General features: G+C 42.6%; 1 protein-coding gene across 1 annotated transcript in view; it reads left to right on the forward strand.

The window, feature by feature from the left end:
- The window catches only part of aspscr1 (ASPSCR1 tether for SLC2A4, UBX domain containing), a 250,293-nt gene that overhangs the window by 33,621 nt on the left and 195,628 nt on the right, over positions 1 to 21,044 (forward strand). Inside the window, exon 4 of the mRNA XM_070857832.1 lies at positions 6,940 to 7,040. Coding sequence (XP_070713933.1) covers positions 6,940 to 7,040 — 101 coding nt within the window. The remainder of the gene's footprint in view (positions 1 to 6,939; positions 7,041 to 21,044) is intronic.

The raw sequence follows: 21,044 nt of genomic DNA on the forward strand, positions 1-21,044 counted from the left end.
GGCCTTACCCACGGCGAGTATATCGAGACAGGCGTTCGTACCTGCACCTGAGTGATGCAGACTGTCAGAAGGCTGCGTTTCCGAAAGAAGTTGTAACTGAGATCTGTGAATTGGTGAAAGCGGACCTGCAACCTAGAAGCATCAGGAGGACTGCTTTGTCAGTTGAAGTGAAGATTACAGCTGCACTTTCATTCTATGCATCTGGATCGTTTCAAGCTACATCTGGGAATATGTGCGCCATCTCAAAATGCAACACATGTCTGCATTCAGCAGGTGACAGCTGCAGTAAATGTACGGAGGAATGACTACATAAAGTTCCCCATGACCGTCCAGGCAATGTGTGACAGGGCTGTGGGCTTCTCCAGGATTGCTGGCTTCCCAAAGGTACAGAACTGCATAGATTATACCTATATCGCCTTGCGAGCACCTTTGGAGGATTCCAAGATGTACAGGAACAGAAAAGGCTTCCACTCTGTTAATGTACAGCTCGCGTGTGACAACATGCATTGCATCAGGTCAGTCGATGCAAGATACTCTGGGAGCACCCATGATGTGTTCATCCTACATCAGAGCGTTATATCTGTCATGATTCAGGGGCAGCCAGAAGGGCAGAGCTGGCTGCTGGGGGACAAAGGATACGGCCTCACCACCTGGCTCATGACGCCCCTACAGGTAACCCGGACGGAAGCTGACCAGGACTACAATATGTCGCACATTGCAACGCACAGCATCATAGAGAAGACCATTGGCATGTTGAAACAGCGTTTCTGATGCCTGGACCATTCTGGAGGCTACTTGCTAAACTCGCCTGAGATTGTCGGTCAGTTCACTGTTGTATGCTGCATAACTTCGCTATCATAAGGCAGCAGCAGCTGGTAGGAGAAGGTCCACCTGCGGTGAGAGTGGCTGATAATGATGAGGAAGATACAGATAATGAGCAGGAGGACAAGGAAGCCATGCAAGTACCTGAACCTGGAGCATGACGGCAGAGGAGGGCGGGCCATCGTGCCCCTTTAACGATTGCTTGAGCCTTGTGCCAGCAACTCATCGACAACTGTTACACATGGACCATATGTTTACTGTTTGGACCTGTTCTGTAATGTTATGTTGTGTTAATGGACAAATGATGGAAATGATTCTTGATTACTTCAAAAGTTGTGTTAATAATGGAACAAATAATGGAAATGATTCAGATTTAATGTAAAGTATATTTTATTCAAAAGTTTAACAGTTCTTTGTACATAACTTTAATAAAATTATTTTTGAATCAAACTTTAAAGTTTTCAATTACGATCACTTACAAACTCTAAGATCACTTACTAACTTTTAAACTTGTAAATTTACATAACTGACAAAAATCTCTTAATTTGAGAGCAACAGTATTAACAGTAACAATAATAACAAAGCAGCAGCGAAGAAAAGCTACACCCATCACTCCTCCTCCTTATTCTAAGACCGCTTACCATGTTTGTTCCATCACCTCTGCCCGTAGGCGGTGGCGCACTGTTTCTGGGGTTGGTACCAAGCTTATTCTTTCTAAGATCTCTGGTAATGCGCACCTGTTGAGCGTGGGGGGGGTCGGCAGGCGGCAATGTGGAGGGCCCGGCTTGGGGCTCTTCAGAGGCTGGTGTGAGGATTGGAGTGGCAGTTGATTCTGTCAATGGGCACCAGGTCTGGCCGTGTTCCCTTTTGCAGCAGCTAACTCCAATATGTGGTCCCTCATGCGCCCTGGCAGTGTCTTAACGACCTGCAACATTCCCTCCCTCATGTTGAGCAAAACTCTCTCAACTACCTGTGACAGTCCCTCCCTCTTGGCCACTGACATGGTTTCAACTGACTGAGATATTCCCTCATTCATGGTCCCAGACATCTTTCCCATTTCTCGTGAGATTGCTGTTATTTCTCCAGACAATCCCATTACCTCATCACCCACCCCACTGATGGTGTCCAGGAGTGATCGCGTAAGGCCAATGCTTTCCCCACTCATTGCTGTCATCTGAACCACATCTGTTAGATCCTGCACTTCAGGAGCGCACAGTCGAGCTCTCCTTCCCCTCCTTCCCATGGGTGTGGCTCGCACCCCACCCCTGGGACCCACAGCCTCGGACGGTGGGGCTCTGGGTGTGCCTCGTTGCACCATACCACTGGAACCTGCAGCCTCGGAAGGTGGGGCCCTGGGTGTTCCTCGTTGCACCATACCACTGGAACCCGCAGCCTCGGGAGGTGGGGCCCTGGGTGTGCCCCACCACTGGGATCCGCAGCCTTGGACATTAGGAAACCATGGAATGTCCCACCCACATTCAAACCACGAGTCACAGAAGGGGCTGGCAGCTCAATGGGTGGCACCTCACCCCTATGCTCTTGGTCTGGATGGTGAGATTGGAAGATCCTCGTATGAAACTTCTTCTGCATAGTCAGGGTCGGCCTCAAGTTCTGCAAAATATAACAGAACACAGACAAATGGTTAGCAGCAGAGGAGGGGGCAGGGTGGGTGGCATGAGTAGGCTCTCACAGTGCAGGCAGCAGGCTGATTTGAAAGACCACGAGGAATGATAGCATATTGCATCCCCAGGAACCGAAGCATGCCTAGCCCGCGCAGTACTTAATATTTAGCAAAGCTAGACTATGGAATTTGCAGGACTTGCCCTTCCTCAAGTGTGGGCCTAGCTTGTGCAGTGGTGGTTGCTTTTCTCCAGGCAGGACCCATCAAAGCAGCGATCCTCTCTTCCAATGGTGTCAGTGGCTGCAGATTTGCCAAGCCTCCTCCCTGTTGGAGTTCTTTCCCTTCTATTATGTGCCACCTTCCTCTGCAAAGATGAAAATGCAACTTTTTAGAGAGGGTGTCTTTCTGCTGGGTGGGACATATACAGCTGGTCAAATTTACAATTTCAATCCATTGAATAAATGAAAATATTACTTACACTGACTACTTGACCAAGGTCCTGCCACTTCTTTTTACACTGGCCTCCGGATCTCATGGTGGTCACCATTGCACAGTAATCTTCTGCAAGTTGGTTCCAGCGTTTCTTCATTTCCTTGTGTGGAACTTTTATGTGACTAATGCTGGTGTCCAGCTCCTGCCATTTGGTCCCAATCATAGTAACTAGTGCCTCCACTTCATCCTGTAAGATATTCTTGGTCCTTGCACTGCGTTGCATCTTGTATTGCTCCAGCTCTGAGCACTCCTTCTCACACAACTGGCTCTTTAAAAATGGCCGATTGCCAGCTCGGAGTTGTACTGCGCATGCATGGCCATTGAAATAACATCAAAAAGTCACTTTTTTTGTCACGCTTGCGCAGAAGGTGTGGCAATATTTTTTCGCCCCCCAGGTGACTGGACACACTGCGTGGTACCAAATTTGAATGATACATCTGGGAAACTTTGGCAAAATATTTCTGGCCAAGAAAAACGGGCGTAACGCTGGCAATGCGCCAGAAAACAGGCTTGGGCAAAATTGAGCCCCGTATGAGGGACAGCAAGCTTCTTCCAAGAACATAGTGGTATTTGTTTCAAAATAATCTTTCTCGTTTAATACAAAAACTATTTCATAGTTAGCATCAATGCCATTATCTTTTATTATACGAGGGGAAACAGATCTGATAAAGGTTTTGCATGCTCATTTGTACAATTTTAACAGCTAGATACAATATTGTATCATTAGTTTTTAAAATTGAACTTTCAAAATGGATAGGTGCTGCTGAATATTCACTGTTATACCCAGGCCTGTTTAATGTATTGGTACCAATATGTTTTAACAAAGATCGTACTTCCAAACCGATATATTTTAATGTATAATGTGCAATATTCTTTATTTGTAATTGTTCCAGCCACCAGAGCTTCATGTTATACTGCTCAAAATGCTCATTCCAGAAACTTCCTGAATTAGTAAGGACAAAAGCCATAATTGTAATGTTGGGTCAAATGGACATAGCATGACATTGCACAGTACGGCGGGCATACTCCCGTTATTAAAGTTTTACTGAGATCCTAGTGAAAAATGTTATCCTCCCAGAATTCTAGTGATGACATTAGTGCTGGTGCATTGATGTGCTGTGGCATACAGTGTATGCTTGCACATGGGATTTTAGTTTCCAGAATTTCGGCCAGGGAAGAAGAGCAGCAAGCTGAGTCCCCTTGCTGCTGCTGCCACATTGTGCATAGAAACCCTTAACTATTGAATCTTCTCAGTTGAGGATGAAGGACGCAAGAGTGAAGAAAGTACCTTCAAGGGTCGAGTTGAGTTTTGCTCCTGATGAGTGTTTGTCCTGGGGAAAGAATTTTTGTCATGATTAAGGTGAAGGAAGCTACTTCTGGGGAAGAACCGTGACATTTTAGGCATTCAATATCAGCATGGAGTGCTGCCAGGTAAAGAGTAAAACTGCCACAACTAACTGCAAACTCAGAAGAACATCCCTTTCTGTTTTGATGCGACATTTCCACTTCCCAGATTCACCATCCTTATTGCGGAAACTTAAAACTCAGTGCTGGAAATTTGAAATAAAATGGAAGATGTTGGAAATATCTGAAAGGGGAAATAATGTCTAATGTTCTGAAGTTATATAGGATTTGAATATATAGCATACAATTTCCGATGAAAGATCATGTCCTAATCGGTCAGTGTTGTCCAATAGGAATTGCTGATTAGTCACAGGCGTGGTTAGGGTAACATTGTTTTAGCCGCATGCACTAATTTTAGTAGAAAATGATTGCGCACAATACAGATAAATTCACAGTATGTGTATATTTACTTAACATCTACCACCATTCAGTATGAAACTTTGCAATCTTTCTCTTTTACTAAAGTTTGGAATTCTGGCATGAATTTACCAGTCACAGCACACAGCTTAGTGCAGCTTCTAGGTTTTTAAATCCACCATTTGCAAGCATCGTTGGACAAGTCAACTATCTTAATCACACTTCTTCAGTATGATTAAGCTAGTTGACTTGTCCAACGATGCACCAGACCGCCCTTGTTGACCACCCAGAACACGACTGGATGGTGTTTATCCTTTGCCATGACATGCCATGTTGGCGCTGGTCATTATTGGTTGGGCATCTAGCCTAGAGTGGTTATTCATATTGGTCGAACTGAAAGAAAGAAAGAAACTGAAAGAAAGCCTTGGATTTATGAGGAAAGATTGGATAGGCTGGGGTTGTTTTCTTTGGAACAGAGGAGGCTGAGGGGAGACATTGAGGAGTATAAAATTATATGGGGCTTAGATAGAGTGGATAGGACGGACCTATTTTCCTTAGCAGGGGTCAATAACCAGGGGGCATAGATTTCAAGTAGTTGGTAGAAGGTTTAGAGGGGATTTGAGGGAAATGTCTTCACCCAGAGGGTGGTGGGGTCTGGAACTCACTGCCTGAAAGGGTGGCAAAGGCAGAAACCCTCACCACATTTTTAAAAAGTACTTGGATGTGCACTTAAAGTGCCGTTACCTACAGGGCTACGGACCAAAAGCTGGAAAGTAGGATTAGGCTGGATAGCTCTTTGTTGGCTGGCACGGGCACGATGGGCCAAAATGGTCTTCTCTGTGCTGAAAATTTCTATGATTCTATGATTTATATAGCACCTCATCATGTCTCTGCAATGTTCCAAAACACCAATGAATTTCCTTCACACCTCTGGCACACCTGACGTTGCAAATGCAGCAAAACATTTCACAAGTAGCAATGCGATGAGTGATCAGTTGAACTGCTTTAAGGTGTTGGTTGAGGGCGGAATGTTGGCGAGGTCATTGGGAGAATTGCCTGCTTTTCTTTTTCAAATGGTGCCATATAACCTTTTAATACCCATCTGCACGAGCAGAAAAGGCCTCTGTTTAACACCTCCAACAGTGTAGCTCTCCTTCGTACTACTCATCTGCTCAAGTGGGAGTGGGACTTCAGGCCATGACCTCCTGACTTATACTAACCGAGACAACTGCCTTTGGTTGGAAAGTAACAGAATCTTTCCTCTAGTAATCTTGTGTTTTTATAAAGAAAAGCATACAATCAGTAATTTATCTCCTTGGCTACATGCTTTCAGTATGCTAACGGTATATTCCATACATGTCCCTCTTTCGATTCAAAGAAGGCAGAATTGTGGTCTTGAAGACCATCCTAGCTTTTATTAATTGTTAATCCACAGGCATGATCCTTTCTCTCCAGGCATAATATACCAAGTTGCTTCAAGATTTTCAACTTAAACTGCAATAGTTAGGCTTTAGTTTGAGTACGGTGCACAGTTTTGAGGTATTTTAAATTATGAAATGTTTTGATAGAGTAAATGGGGAAATACTGTTTCCACTGGTTGAGAAGTAAGTGTCAAGGGGTTATTTTTTTAAGTTGCTGAGAGGAGAAATGCATTTATGCAGATAGTTATTAGAGCTGGTACTGCTTTGCCTCAGTAGTTGAAGCAGAGGCTTAAGGGCAAAGCAAATAAACGTTTAAAACTGAGGAAGCGATATGGCTGTAGGGAGAGCGCTATTGGGATAGTTTTGGTTTGTGTAGCAGGTTGGAGTGAATGGTCTTCTGTGCTGTAAACTTCTATCACGGGTGTAGAATCAAAAGCTTTTATGTGACGTATTTTGAATTTTTTTTTATAGGAACCTTATTTGTTCATAGATTTTTATTTGGATTTAGATTTTGGATTTCTGGTTATGGATTGGGAAAGGGAATAACTTGATAGAAAGGGTACCTATTGACAGGGTAATACCTGTTTGTTTTTAAGGAAAGAGGAGGAAGGAGCTCACAACCATGTTGAAAAGTTGTGGTTTGGTGCCAAGACTAACAATGATCTTCAGTTTTAGGTGGGAATTGAGAGAGGAGAAAAATACCCCATGTTCCATATTGGGGTGGCCTTGATTTAATATTTCAATCAAAGGAGTTGTGATTATAATTGAATAATCAGTGTAATTTACAAATATTTGATATATTTGTTACTGATTCTTCTTTAGGTTCGGATTGCTTTGCAGCTAGAAGATGGATCCAGGCTTCAGCATCTCTTTCAGTCTAGTTTGACTTTGTGGGATCTTCTTGATCACTTTCCTCAGACCAGGTGAGTTTTGTTTGTATTTTGTCCCTCATTCAATTTTGGAGCAGAACAGAGTTTCCCTACTCCTTTACATGTACCGTAAAGATTTAATACTTTTTGGTTTGTTTTTGTGTGTCATTCTTTGCTCATAACCAGCATTTCTCATTATAATTGAGAAAGTAATTTGTTGTTTCAGGTCGTTGTGCAAATACTTAAAAAAAAATGTAATGCCGTTCTTCAACCACCAGTTTCCTCAGGCTAGATAGATAGGCCAGTGCATATACACACAAGATTCAAGAGACTATACACATTTTCAATTGCATATTGAGGCTATATCCCAGGCTTGGCAAATATTTAGTTCTCATCATTCAACATTTGCCAGATTACCAGTCTTCAAATGTTTTGGAGCTTCTTTCAAAGACGCTATATAATTATGTATCTGTAAGAAATGATGGAAGTAACTTAAAGCAAACTGTTAAAGTCTATTTCAAAGAGCAGTGGTACATACCCGACAGTAGGAATAAAAAGTTTTTTGACCCTTAACATATTCATTTCCTGGTCCTGATGCCCTCTTCGGGAAGCTGTTGCTGGGTTTCCTTGCTTGTAGGCAGCCGTTTTTCTATTTGACAGTGAAAACATGGGTGCTACTGTTTCAGCCTTTCTTTCATTCCTTTTCTGCTGAAAATGTAGCGTGGGGAGCCAGCTTATAGCCAATCAAATGACAACGTTTTTCAAAATACCAAAGTAACTCACCGTATCATGCACTTGAGATGCTATGATGTCCATTAACCCTAATATTGCCAATTTCACCCCACCCCCCACCACTTCCCTTGCATCCCTCGCCCATCCTGAAATCATTGACTCCTTGCTGGGATGTGGTTCCATGGCCGCCAGGCACATTCTTGCACTTCACTCAAATGAGCAGTATTCATAAATAAAACTTGGGAATGAATTGTGGCACGGTGCGAATTTAGGGGGTATCACAACTGAAATAGGTACTGCCCTGTCCTGATGTCCACATGCATGTATTTCCAGCAGGGGTCACTGCCTATCGCTTGAAGGCAGGAAGCCTGACCAGTTTGCCCTCTGGTTGATCCAGGAGTACCGAGGCCTGTTGCAATACTCCTCCCATAATGGCTGAGGTAACTGAACACAGACTGGCGATTAAACCTAGTAATCTTTTGGTCTGAAAGGCTCGGCTATCACTGCATAAATCTGCTGAGCCATTAGAGAGCTGAGTTTGAAAATATTATTTGGGGTTAATTTTTCAGGAATCTGGTTCCTTATGTTTTTTCAGTGGCCCAGTGCTTGAGCTGAGAAACTAAAAAACTGATAAGCCCAGGCTTGATGGAACTTTTCTTGGACCCAAGAATTCAAACAGTAAAAACTGCATGTTACTAAAATGCAACTTTAAGATTATGTAGACTGAGTTTGATACTTTCCTCTAAATGTGTTATCTTCTCTTCAAAGAAAAATCTGTTTGAAAAATACATCGTGTAGATTTGGTCTCTATAATACTATGTTGTCAAGCTCAAAGTTTGTACACACTGAATTTATCATGATACATCAATGCCTTAGAATGGATTTCCTGGCAATGAGCGGCATGAGAATGCATTGCAAGGAAAAGCATATAATGAGGCCTGGTGATGACCAGGCTGCCACCATGATGTTCCTCATGCCGCCATCAAGGGCACTTGAAATGGCGATTTAAAAAAAAAAAATTTTTTTTTATCCTGTGCAGCAACTAGGGCTCCTGGTGCTTTTTGTTTCTGTGGCTGTGAAACTTCTTTCACCAGATTTTCCCTTTGTTCTCCTTTCCCAGTTTCCCCCAATAGAGTTTTATTGGAACCGATGCTTGGTAGAGCAATGCCTATATCTGGTATTCTGATTCTGAGTAACGTTGAGTGATACCTAGTCCTATTGCTAAGGGTGACCTGGGGTTTGTTGCCCAATTCATATTGGACATTGAATTTGTAGCGATCAATTTTGAGCAGTGTTGATTCTGGTGTCACTCAGTTGACCCTGTGCTATAATTCGCTCTCTGATGGATTGTTACTGAAGTCTGTCACCCCCCCCAGACAAATCTGCTACACTGCACTAACTGTGTAGATTCTTTCCTGTGTCAGTAGTGACAATGGCATGTTGGTCCATATGTTGTGCAGGCACCCCAGCCGGAGTCTCTGGAGCCTTCCGTTGTTTGGAATGCACAAATGTTGTGCAGATAGTTTGAGCGGGTGAAGCACGAGAGTTGCAGTGCCACCAAATTGCTTGGTTCTGGATCGTTTGTAGCCTCTTAATCTGTGGCTGACTTGCTGTGCACCAAGCTGGATGGCCATATTCCAGGGCTTTTTAGTCTAAGCAATGTTCTGGGGCTGACTCAGTGACTGTTTCCACAGAGGCGGTGATATTGTTGATGAGCTGTATCCATGCCATATTCCTCTGGAAAGTTTTGCCCAGGGACTTTGGCTGTCTGCTGATATGATTCATTTTAACAGCAGCTAAGTCCTCGCATCGCTTTCCTTGTGCTTAACTTGTTTTGGAGGATAGCACAGCGTGCGAGTTTCTGGGGTTAAATAGAATTCACCGTTGGTTTGCTCATTCTTCCAGATCATCCAGGTATCTCTGGAACTTTTCTGATGCTTGAGGAGAATGGTCAGATAGTGATGCCATCAGCAAACTCATTTGTTCAGGTGTTTGAATGTCATCATATGAGCAACAGGAATGGGCTGAGAACTAAGCCCTAAACAACTCCTGCCATTGGATAAAACCTGGTTGAGATCGCTGTCCCCATTCTTAACATTAATTGTGTACTCAGCCAGTAAAATTGATAGCCATTGAATCAGCTCACTGGGTATATTGATCTGTGAACTGGTGTATCATAGGCCATTGTGCCAAACCTTATTAAATGATATTTCTATGTTCAAGAACACCACTAATGTACATTCTTCTTTGAAGGTTTGGAGAAAGTATTCCAACGGTCAAGTTATCGCTAGTGTAAGAAAGAACTTGTGTTTATATAGCACCTTTCAAGACCTCATGACGTCCCAAAGTGCTTCACAGCTAATTATTTCTGCAATGTAGTTACTGTTGTAATGCAGGGAAATGTGACAGCCAATTTGCACCCAACAAGGTCCTACGAATGACAAGATAATCTCTTTTTCTGTTGCTTGAGGGATAAATATTGACCAGGGAGACCTCCCCTGCTACTTTTCGAATAGTGGCATGAGATCTTTTCCCTCCACCTGAGAGGGCATCGGGACCACTGTTTACTGTCTCATCTGAAAGACAGCACAGTAACTGTGCAGAACTCCCCTGCTTCTCTTTGAATAGTGCCTTTGGCTTGAGGTCTTTAATTCCAACTAAGAAGGAAGGGAAGAATAAGAGGTACAAGTCAAGAGTTCCAGTGAAAGAAATTGAAGAGCCTCTATTGGACGGGGATGAGTTCAGAGACCCACCTCTTGAAGAGAATGGAAGATGTACTGCCAAAATCGCAAATCTTGTTTGAGTGCAGAGAGCAGAGGATCTGATGTGGCAGAGCAAAATAGAAGGAAATTGTTTACCAAGATCATTGTGATTAGCATTGGAGCTGATGAAATTGTGTAGAGGAGATAAACAGATGTGCCTTGAAGATTAATATAATTGACTGGAAATTTTAAAGTATTTAACACATAAACAAATGATAAATGGTCTGTATTTTATGGTGAGATGGTCAGATGTTCTTTTCCAAGCCTCTGCCAATATCCTACGAGAGCTATGCACTTTTCTAGTATCTCCAAGTGATGGATTGGCAATTCACCAAGGGGAATTTCAGGTGTAATGCCCTAAATTCTACCACACTGTTGATGCATCAATGTGCCATAACAGATATTACTATGACAAACAGTATTAAATACTGATGAAAAGTAAAACATTTAAATGAAAAAAGTGTCTTAATTGGAGCATGTATTTAGGGATATAGCAATGTATATAATGCCTTAATCCAAAGACTTTGTATTGGAGACCTGTCATTGAAGGTGAGACTGAAATTGTTGAGGTAAAGTGAATGTTAAAGTTGATGGCCAGATAGGTGGATTATACATACAGCGAGATAATCTGTGAAACATTGGTGAAACCGCAATCAAAGAATCGTATCTAGTTCTAGATTTTGTAACCAAAAGGTACACCAGGATTGGAAAAGACTAAAGGAGGTGAATGAGTCTGGCATTGGTACTTGGCTCCAAGAGGCTCCACGGAGGATGGGGTGGGGGCACTGAAGTTATATGACCCAGAATTCATAAGATGGAAAATGTATTCATTTTGAAAAGTCAGGGCAGAATAATTTGACATGTCAGATGAAAGAGGAATGGGACTTCTCGGTACAATGGAGAAGCTGAATAGATGGATAAATAAGTAGTCTGCAGTACTGCAGATGTCCCACACATCTTTAAAGATAGACTGCAGTATGACCAGGAGTATTTTTTACTAGAACAAAGTTAGTTAAATGAAACAAATTTGAATGTAAAAGAGTTGCAGACAGATTTTCAGGCCGCGAAGATTTGAAATTGTTGAACAGGAAGTCTTCAGAAAAGGAAGCCTTCAAAACATTTTGGTACTTAACCACAACCTTATCATTAACTTCAAGGTGACTTAGTGTGGTTGAGGAAAGATGAAAGTACTGCATTAAAAATCCTTGCCACGTCCTTCACCTGGAAGGACAGGTGGCAGACTGCTGGTTCCTCAGTGGCTTCAAACACCCATGCTGTGTTCTGTGTTCAGCAGCATCTTGTGAAGTAGAACTAACCTGCTTAGTAATGCCGCAGTTCTTTTAGCAACTGCCTAACCTAATGAAACTTGCCATTAAATGGGGCTGGTGAGTTTAAGTGGAGCAAGTTATTTTAACTGTTCTGCTATGTTTTTGATCTGTCGATGTGTTTGAAGAAATATAAATGCTGCATGACATCTAAGTGGGAATATAATTGGTCCAAACTACCTGTGTTTGATTTTTCCTTTTCAAAACAACTGTCCTGTCTAATTGTGACTAGTTTGGAAAAAATGCTGCAAATTGTGTATGTGGGGTTTTCAAGATTTGTCCTTTTATACAAATTATATTGTTAGCCGCCTTTCTCAAATATGCCACTAAAATGACCAGTGTGGTTAAGTGGAAAATGTTGCCTGGATCCGAAAGGGATTCCTTCTGTCGGATGGAGGTTAAAGAATATCATAGGAGTTGAGAGAAGAAAGCTTTTTTTCCTGTCTAACCTATGCCAAATTACTTGGTACTGATGCTGAATGCCGAAATACTGTTTCATTTTGTTAATGCTGCCACCCCTCCTCGCCAAAATTCACTGTTTCAAAATTGAAAGTGTTTTGCACAGTAGAATTAAAGAAACATGCAGAGCCAAAAGATTCACAAGGTTGATTCCTGAGATGAAGGGGTTGCCATATGAAGAAAGATTGAGCAGGTTGGGCCTATATGCATTGAAGTTCAGAAGGCTGAGAGGTGATATTGAAACGTATAAGATTCTGAGGGGGCTTGACAAGGTAGATGCAGCGAGGATGTTTCCCCACATGGGGGAATCTAGAACTAGGGGGTGTAGTTTCAGAATAAGAGGTCGTCCATTTAAAACGGAAATGAGGAAGAATTTCTTCTGAGGGTGGTGAATCTTTGGAATTCTCTACCCCAGAGAGCTGTGGAGGCTGGGTCATTGAATATATTTAAGGTGGTGATAGACAGATTTTTGAAAGATAAGGGAGTTAAGGGTTTTGGAGAGCGGGCAGGGAAGTGGAGTTGAGGCGAGGATCAGATCAGTCATGAACTTCTTGAATGGCGGAGCAGGCTCGAGGGGCCAAATGGCCGTCTACTGCGCCTATTTCTTATGTTCTTATAAAATTGAATTATTTAATAGATCCTATTTTGGGCATAAGGTGAAAAGAATAATTTGCTTTTGATAGTGCTTTGCCTGTGGTCTGAGGTTAATAGCAATTAATTGTAGTTCTGAGATTGCTATTTGAGAATAGGGCTTTGCTAGTTCTGATTGTGTCTGACATTTGTGATTTCAGTTAACTTGCTTTGTTTTATTTGTGAAGCCCAGAGAAATGTGTTTAAAGTGTATTCAGGACTTCTGATTTTGATGGTTTTGAATTACAATCTAGGTTAGTCAAAAGGATAGCAAGCTTGTAAAAAAAAAACTCAATTCTATTCCACCCGTGGACGAAAGTTACAGATTGAATAAAGCTATGGAACCAAGTTTCTTGTCAAAGTTGTATCTGCTGTCTGTGTAATGTGCCTACTTTTGCATTGAGTAAAGAAAGATGAATGTCAAAAATGTTGCAGTTTACACCTGTTTTTTATTTAATGTGTTTTATGAACAAAGTTTCAAGCATGCAATAATGTGGCATCGCCAGCTGTCTCATTCTTTCTGGGCTAGGCCATCCTCTTAAAATTTCCTTTCATTTTGAATCAAAATAATGAATTGTGCAAAGTATTCAGGATTTAAGTATCTATGCACGCCATAAAATATTTTCATGGAGAACCTAATGAAAAGGCAGACAATTTTTATAATAACCAGTAGAACCAAGCTGCCACGTGCATTTTTTGTCTTTCGTCATTGAATGGGTTCACTTGAATTGGATGCCAATGCTTTGGGTAGATGGATCGACAAGTGAACTCCAGTCTCATCCCTAATTTTCTCCTCCGGAGGTTGGGAACCCAGTAAGAAGTGGCATGCAGAAGAACTCTCAATTCTTCTCAGGCATTCTCTCGGAGTCGAGGATGACTTGATTCCACACCAAAAGGAGCTCTAAGGTGACTGAAACCAATGCGGAATCTACCGTCTCTGTCACAGGTGGGGCAGACGGTGGTTGAAGGGACGGGTGAGTGGGGTGTTTGATTTGTCGCATGCTCCTTCCGCTGTTTGCGCTTGGCTTCCGCGTGCTCCCGACGAAAAGACTCTTAATTGTTCGGTGCCTTCCCGGATGCTTCTCCACTTTGAGCGGTCTTGGACCAGGGATTCTCAAGCGTTGGTGGGGATGTTACATTTTTTTCAAGGAGGCTTTGAGGGTGTCCTTGAAGTGTTTTCTCTGCCCTCCTGGGACTCTTGCGTGATATAGGTCGGAGTAGAGCGCTTGTTTCGGGAGTCTAATATCAGGCATGCGGACAGTGTGGCCCGTCAATTGGATCTGATCGAACGTGGTCAGTGCCTCGGTGCTGGGGATGTTGGCCTGAGAGAGAATGCTTATGTTACTTTGGGTGAACAGCAAGTTCCATACCAATGCACATCTTGCAGTTGATATAATATTAAAGCAGTTCTTGATTTGCGCTCAATTTAATAATGCCATCTCAACTCCCTCATGTCTATTTGTAGCACAATGCAGGCTACCTTTTTACACTGTACTTCGCAGCTTAACTTTACAACTGTGGAATAGAACTAAGCAAGCAGGAAGCTACTAAAAGGGAAAAAGATCAGTTTCGTTTCAACACCTGTACAGACTGTACAGAAATTGCAAGCTGTCAATGAGCCACAAGGTCACCAAAGACTTGAGTTTGTTCAAGGAGTAGCTGAGTAATGCAGAGTAAATATCTTGGGTTTGTTTTCTGGTCTGTGCTGAGTTAGCTATCTCAGCTAGGGCAGTGTTAGGATCGTCTGTATTGGCCTCAGTATTCCTGCTTTAGACGGGGAAACTGGCCTCCTTTGATAGCTGTTTAGCAAGCTGTGCTGGAAATTTGTATGTATAGATGACAGACAAGGACAGGATGAAACTCTGCTGCAATGTGCCCTACAGCCAAGTAGTCTGTCCACACTTGGCGTCAAGACTCAAACAGTAAAAAAAAAAGTCACTGGAGAGTACTGCGGCCCATGGAACCTCCTCCCAGCAAGGAGTTAAAGCTTTCAGGAGCAGAGGCGAAAAAAATTGGCAAAGGAAAACAAAAGCAAATGGTAAGATTGGCAAGTAGGAAGATACCGACTGGAAGATCAAGGAGGTCATATTTTTGGAGCAAGAATAGACTCCCTCAGGAGTTGCATCAAAGAGAAGCCATCAGGGAAAATTACATTGGTCCAAAAACAGAAAGGCAAGAGAAGTGATCATGTGAATGATTGATGGGGCTGATAATGTTGAAGAAAAGGTATAGCTCCTGAAACTATAGGTAAAAGTAGAAGTGAGATGCAAGGACAGCTGAAGGAAAGGTTGCAAGTTCTCTGAAATTAGTACAATGTTCTTGATGGGCCAAGAAGCAGATATGGAAGAGGAGAGCAGATGAGTTAATAGCAAAGAACAGTTTGTGATTCGAAGTGAATTTGGTGGAAATAATGTTTGCTGGTTCCAATTCTAAGGCAGAAAGGAAGAATGTCGCAGGTAAATGATTGGTAGTGATTGTGGGCTAAGTTTTTATTTTAAATTGACATATAATATATAACTAAATTCTAAAAACGAACCTTTATTTGTTTAACTAATAAACTATATAGGATAAATACTTGATTAATGCTAAACTAATTAATTAAATAAAATAATGGGAAAACAGGAGATGTGCTGCTGCAATATGTGGGAGCTTCTAGACGTTTTGGTCCAGGGTGACTACATCTGCGGTAAGTGTCTGCGGCTTGACGAATGTCGGCTCCGAGTTGAGGAGCTGGAGTCCGAGCTGCAGACATTACAAGACATCAGGGAGGGAGAAAGCTACCTGGACCTTTTGCTCCAGGAGGCAAGCACACCCTCTAGATTAAATACTTTAGAATTAACACGTGGTCAGGGACAGGACGGTGTGACTGTGAGTGAAGCAGGTAAGGGTATCCAGGAGGTAGTATTGCAGAGCCTCAGTCCCTGCACTTGTCCAATAGATTTGAGGTTCTTGCAACCTTTGTGGACAAGTGTGCTGACTGCGGGATGGATAAGCAGACTGACCAAGGCACCGTGATGCAGAAAGCCATTCAAGTGGGGGGAGTAAGGAGACAAGTGGTTGTAGTAGGGGACAGCATAGTTCGGGGGATAGATAGGGTTCTCTGCAGCCAAGAGCGTGCGTCCTGAAGGCTGTGTTGCCTAGCCAGTGCCAGGGTAAAGGACATCTCCTCCGGGCTGGAGAAGAACTTGGAGTGGGCGGGGGAGGATCCATTTGTCGTGGTACATGTAGGTACCAATGACATAGGTAGGACTAAGAAAGAGGTTCTGCTGAGAGTTTGAACAGCTAGGGACTAAATTGAAAAGCAGAACTACAAAGGTAATAATCTCTGCATTATTACCTGAGCCACGAGCAAATTGACATAGGGTCAATAGAATCATGGAGATGAATGCATGGCTCAGAGGTTGGTGTGGGAGAAGTGGGTTTCGATTTGTGGGGCACTGGCACCAATATTCGTGAAAGAGAGAGCTCTTCCGTGGGGACGGACTACACTTGAACAATGTTGGGACCAGAGTTCTAGCGAATCGAATAACTAGGGAGGTAGGCAGGGTTTTAAACTAAATAAAGGGTGGGGGGGAGGGGGTGGAGGGCATTTGTAGTAGAGAGAAATCTAGAATGCTAAAAAGAAAAGGAAGCAATGCAGGAAAGTGATTGTGGTAAGGATAACGTGATTATGTCAGGAAGGGACAGAGCAAATAGGATTCAGGTAAGAAAAAATAGTGATGACAAATAGGGCTATAATACAAAATAATGTTAAGCTGTCTAATGTTAAAAAGACAAATCTGAATACACAAAGCATGCGTAATAAGGTCGACGAATTAACAGCGCAAATAGATGTAAACGGATACGCTATAATTGCAGTTACGGAGACATGGTTGCAGGGTGACCAGGGTTGGGAACTGAATATCCAAGGATATTCGATATTTAGGAAGGACAGGCAAAAAGGAAAAGGGGGTGGTGTGGCGTTGTTAGTAAAGGATGAAATTAGAGCAATAGTGAGAAAAGGATATTCGCTCAGAAAATCAAGATGTAGAATCAGTCCGGAGGAACATCAAGGAGCAGAAAACATTGGTGGGAGTTGTCTATAGGCCTCCAAACAGTAGTGATAATGTCGGGGACGGCATCAAACAGGAAATTAAACATGTAACAAGGGTATTACAGTAATCGCAGGTGAGTTTAATCTACATATAGACTGGCCAAACCAATTTAGTAATTATACTGTGGAAGATGAATTCCTGGAGTGCGTACGAGATGGTTTTTTAGAGCAGTATGTTGAGGGAATAGGTATCCTAGATTGGGTATTTTGTAATGAGAAGGGGGTTAATTAACAGTCATGTTGTGCGGGAAGAGTGACCATAAAATGATTGAATTTTTAAGATGGACAGTGAAGTAGTCCAATCCGGAACTAGGGTTCTAAATCTAAACAAAGGAAATTACGAAGGTATGAGGAATGAATTGGCTATGATAGATTGGGAAGATTCATTAAAAGGCATGACGGTGGATAGACAACGGCTAACATTTAAGAAACGACTCATGAATTGCAACAGTTATACATTCCTTTCTGGCGTAAAAACACAAAAGGCAAGTGGTCCAACCATGGCTAACAAAAGAAATTGAGGATAGTATTAGATCCAAAGAGGAGTTATACAAGGTTGCCAGAAAAAGTAGCAAGCATAGAAACATAGAAAATAGGTGCAGGAGTAGGCCATTCAGCCCTTCAAGCCTGCACCACCATTCAATGAGTTCATGGCTGAACATGCAACTTCAGTACCCCATCCCTGCTTTCTTGCCATACCCCTTGATCCCCCTAGTAGTGAGGACTACATCTAACTCCTTTTTGAATATATTTAGTGAATTGGCCTCAACAACTTTCTGTGGTAGCGAATTCCACAGGTTCACCACTCTGGGTGAAGAAGTTTCTCCTCATCTCGGTCCTAAATGGCTTACCCCTTATCTTTAGACTGTGATCCTTGATTCTGGACTTCCCCAACATTGGGAACATTCTTCCTGCATCTAACCTGTCTAAACCCGTCAGAATTTTAAACGTTTCTATGCGATCCCCTCTCGTTCTTCTGAACTCCAGTGAATACAAGCCCAGTTGATCCAGTCTTTCTTGATATGTCAGTCCCGCCATCCCGGGAACCAGTCTGGTGAACCTTCGCTGCATTCCCTCAATAGCAAGAATGTCCTTCCTCAAATTAGGAGACCAAAACTGTACACAATACTCCAGGTGTGGCCTCACCAAGGCCCTGTACAACTGTAGTAACACCTCCCTGTCCCTGTACTCAAATCCCCTCGCTATGAAGGCCAACATGCCATTTGCTTTCTTAACCGCCTGCTGTACCTGCATGCCAACCTTCAATGACTGATGTACCATGACACCCAGGTCTCGTTGCACCTCCCCTTTTCCTAATCTGTCACCATTCAGATAATAGTCTGTCTCTGTTTTTACCACTAAATTGGATAACCTCACATTTATCCACATTATACTTCATCTGCCATGCATTTGCCCACTCACATAACCTATCCAAGTCACTCTGCAGCCTCACAGCATCCTCCTCGCAGCCCACACTGCCACCTAACTTAGTGTCATCCGCAAATTTGGAGATACTACATTTAATCCCCTCGTTTAAATCATTAATGTACAATGTAAACAGCTGGGGCCTCAGCACAGAACCTTGCGGTACCCCACTAGTCACTGCCTGCCATTCTGAAAAGTCCCCATTTATTCCTACTCTTTGCTTCCTGTCTGCAAACCAGTTCTCAATCCACGTCAGCACACTACCCCCAATCCCATGTGATTTAACTTTGCACATTAATCTCTTGTGTGGGACCTTGTCGAAAGCCTTCTGAAAGTCCAAATACACCACATCAACTGGTTCTCCCTTGTCCACGCTACTGGAAACATCCTCAAAAAATTCCAGAAGATTTGTCAAGCATGATTTCCCTTTCACAAATCCATGCTGACTTGAACCTATCATGTCACCTCTTTCCAAATGCGCTGCTATGACATCCTTAATAATTGATTCCATCATTTTACCCACGACCGATGTCAGGCTGACCGGTCTATACTTCCCTGTTTCCCCTCTCCCTCCTTTTTTAAAAAAGTGGGGTTACATTGGCTACCCTCCATTCCATAGGAGTCTATGGAATGTTGAAAAATGACTCAATGCATCCGCTATTTCCAAGGCCACTTCCTTAAGTATTCTGGGTTGCAGACCATCAGGCCCTGGGGATTTATCGGCCTTCAATCCCATCAATTTCCCCAACACAATTTCCCGACTAATAAGGATTTCCCTCAGTTCCTCCTTCTTACTAGACCCTCTGACCCCTTTTATATCCGGAAGGTTGTTTGTTCCTCCTTAGTGAATACCGAACCAAAGTACTTGTTCAATCGGTCTGCCATTTCTTTGTTCCCCGTTATGACTTCCCCTGATTCTGACTGCAGGGGACCTACGTTTGTCTTTACTAACTTTTTTTCTCTTTACATATCTATAGAAGCTTTTGCAGTCCATTTTAATGTTCCCTGCAAGCTTCCTCTCGTACTCTATTTTCCCTGCCCTAATCAAACCCTGTAGCCTCTTCTGCTGAGTTCTACATTTCTCCCAGTCCCTGGGTTCGCTGCTATTTCTATGCCACAATTTGTATGCCACTTCCTTGGCTTTAGGATTGGGAGCAGTTTAGAATCCAGCAAAAAAGGATCAAGAGATTGATTAAGAGGGGAAAAATAGAGTATGAGAGTAAACTTGAAAGGAACATAAAAACCGACTGCAAAAGTTTTTCCACAAGTATGTAAAAAGAAAAAGATTAGTGATGACAAATGTAGGTCCTTTACAGCCAGAAATGGGAGAATTTATAACAGGGAACAAGGAAAAGGCAGAACAATTAAATAAATACTTCGGTTCTGTCTTCACGGAAGAGGACACAAATAACATCCCAGAAATGCTAGGGAACCAAGAGGAATGAAAGGAAATAATTATTAGCAAGAAAATAGTGCTGGAGAAACTAATGAGACTGAAAGCCGATAAATCCCCAGGGCCTGATGATCTGCATCCCAGAGTACTAAAAGAGGTAGCCATGGAAATAGTGGATGTATTGGTTGTCATCTTCCAAACTTTTACAGATTATGGAACAGTTCCTGCAGATTGGAGGGTGGCAAATGTAACCCCACTATTTAAAAAAGGAGGGAGAGAGAAAACCGGGAACTACGGACTGGTTAGCCCAACATCAGTAATAGGGAAATTGCTAGAGTCTATTATAAAGGATATGATAACGGCACACTTCGATAATATCAACGGGATTAGACATGGTCAACATAGATTTATGAAAGGAAAATTATGTTTGACAAATCTACTGGAGTTTTTTGAGGACGTAACTGATAGAATAGATAAGGGAGAACCAGTGGATGTAGTGTATTTGGATTTTCAGAAGGCCTTTGATAAAGTCCCACAGAAGAGGTTAGTGTACAAAATTAAAGCACATAGGATTGGGGCAATGTATTGGCATGGATTGAAAATTGGTTAACAGACAGGAAACTGAGAGTAGGAATAAACGGGTCTTTTTCCGATGGCGGGCAGTGACTAGTGGGGGTACCACAGGGATCGGTGCTTGGGCCCCAACTATTCACTATATATAAATGATTTGGATGAGGGGGCCAAATGTAATATTTCCAAGTTTGCTGACAACACAAAACTAGGTGGGATTGTTAGTTGTGAGGAGGATGCAAAGATGCTGCACGACGAATTAGATAGGTTGAGTGAGTGGCAAACACATGGCAGATGCAGTATAACGTAGATAAATGTGAAGTTATCCACTTTGGTAGGAAAAACATCGACAAAGTATTATTTAAATGGTGATGGCTTGGGAAATGTCGATGTATAAAGAGACCTGGGTGTCCTTGTACACCAGTCATTGAAAGCAAACATGTAGGTGCAGCAAGCAGTTAGGAAGGCAGATGGTATGTTGGCCTTCATTGCCAGAGGATTTGAGTGCAGGAGCAAGGATGTCTTACTACAGTTATACAGGGCCTTGGTGAGACCACACCTGGAGTATTGTGTGCAGTTTTGGTCTCCTTACCTGAGAAAGGATATGCTTGCCATAGAGGGAGTGCAGCAAAAGTTCACCAGACTGATTCCTGGGATGGCAGGACTGGT

The sequence above is a fragment of the Pristiophorus japonicus genome, chromosome 16, assembly GCF_044704955.1.
Source record: "Pristiophorus japonicus isolate sPriJap1 chromosome 16, sPriJap1.hap1, whole genome shotgun sequence".
Taxonomy (NCBI): Eukaryota; Metazoa; Chordata; class Chondrichthyes; family Pristiophoridae; genus Pristiophorus; species Pristiophorus japonicus.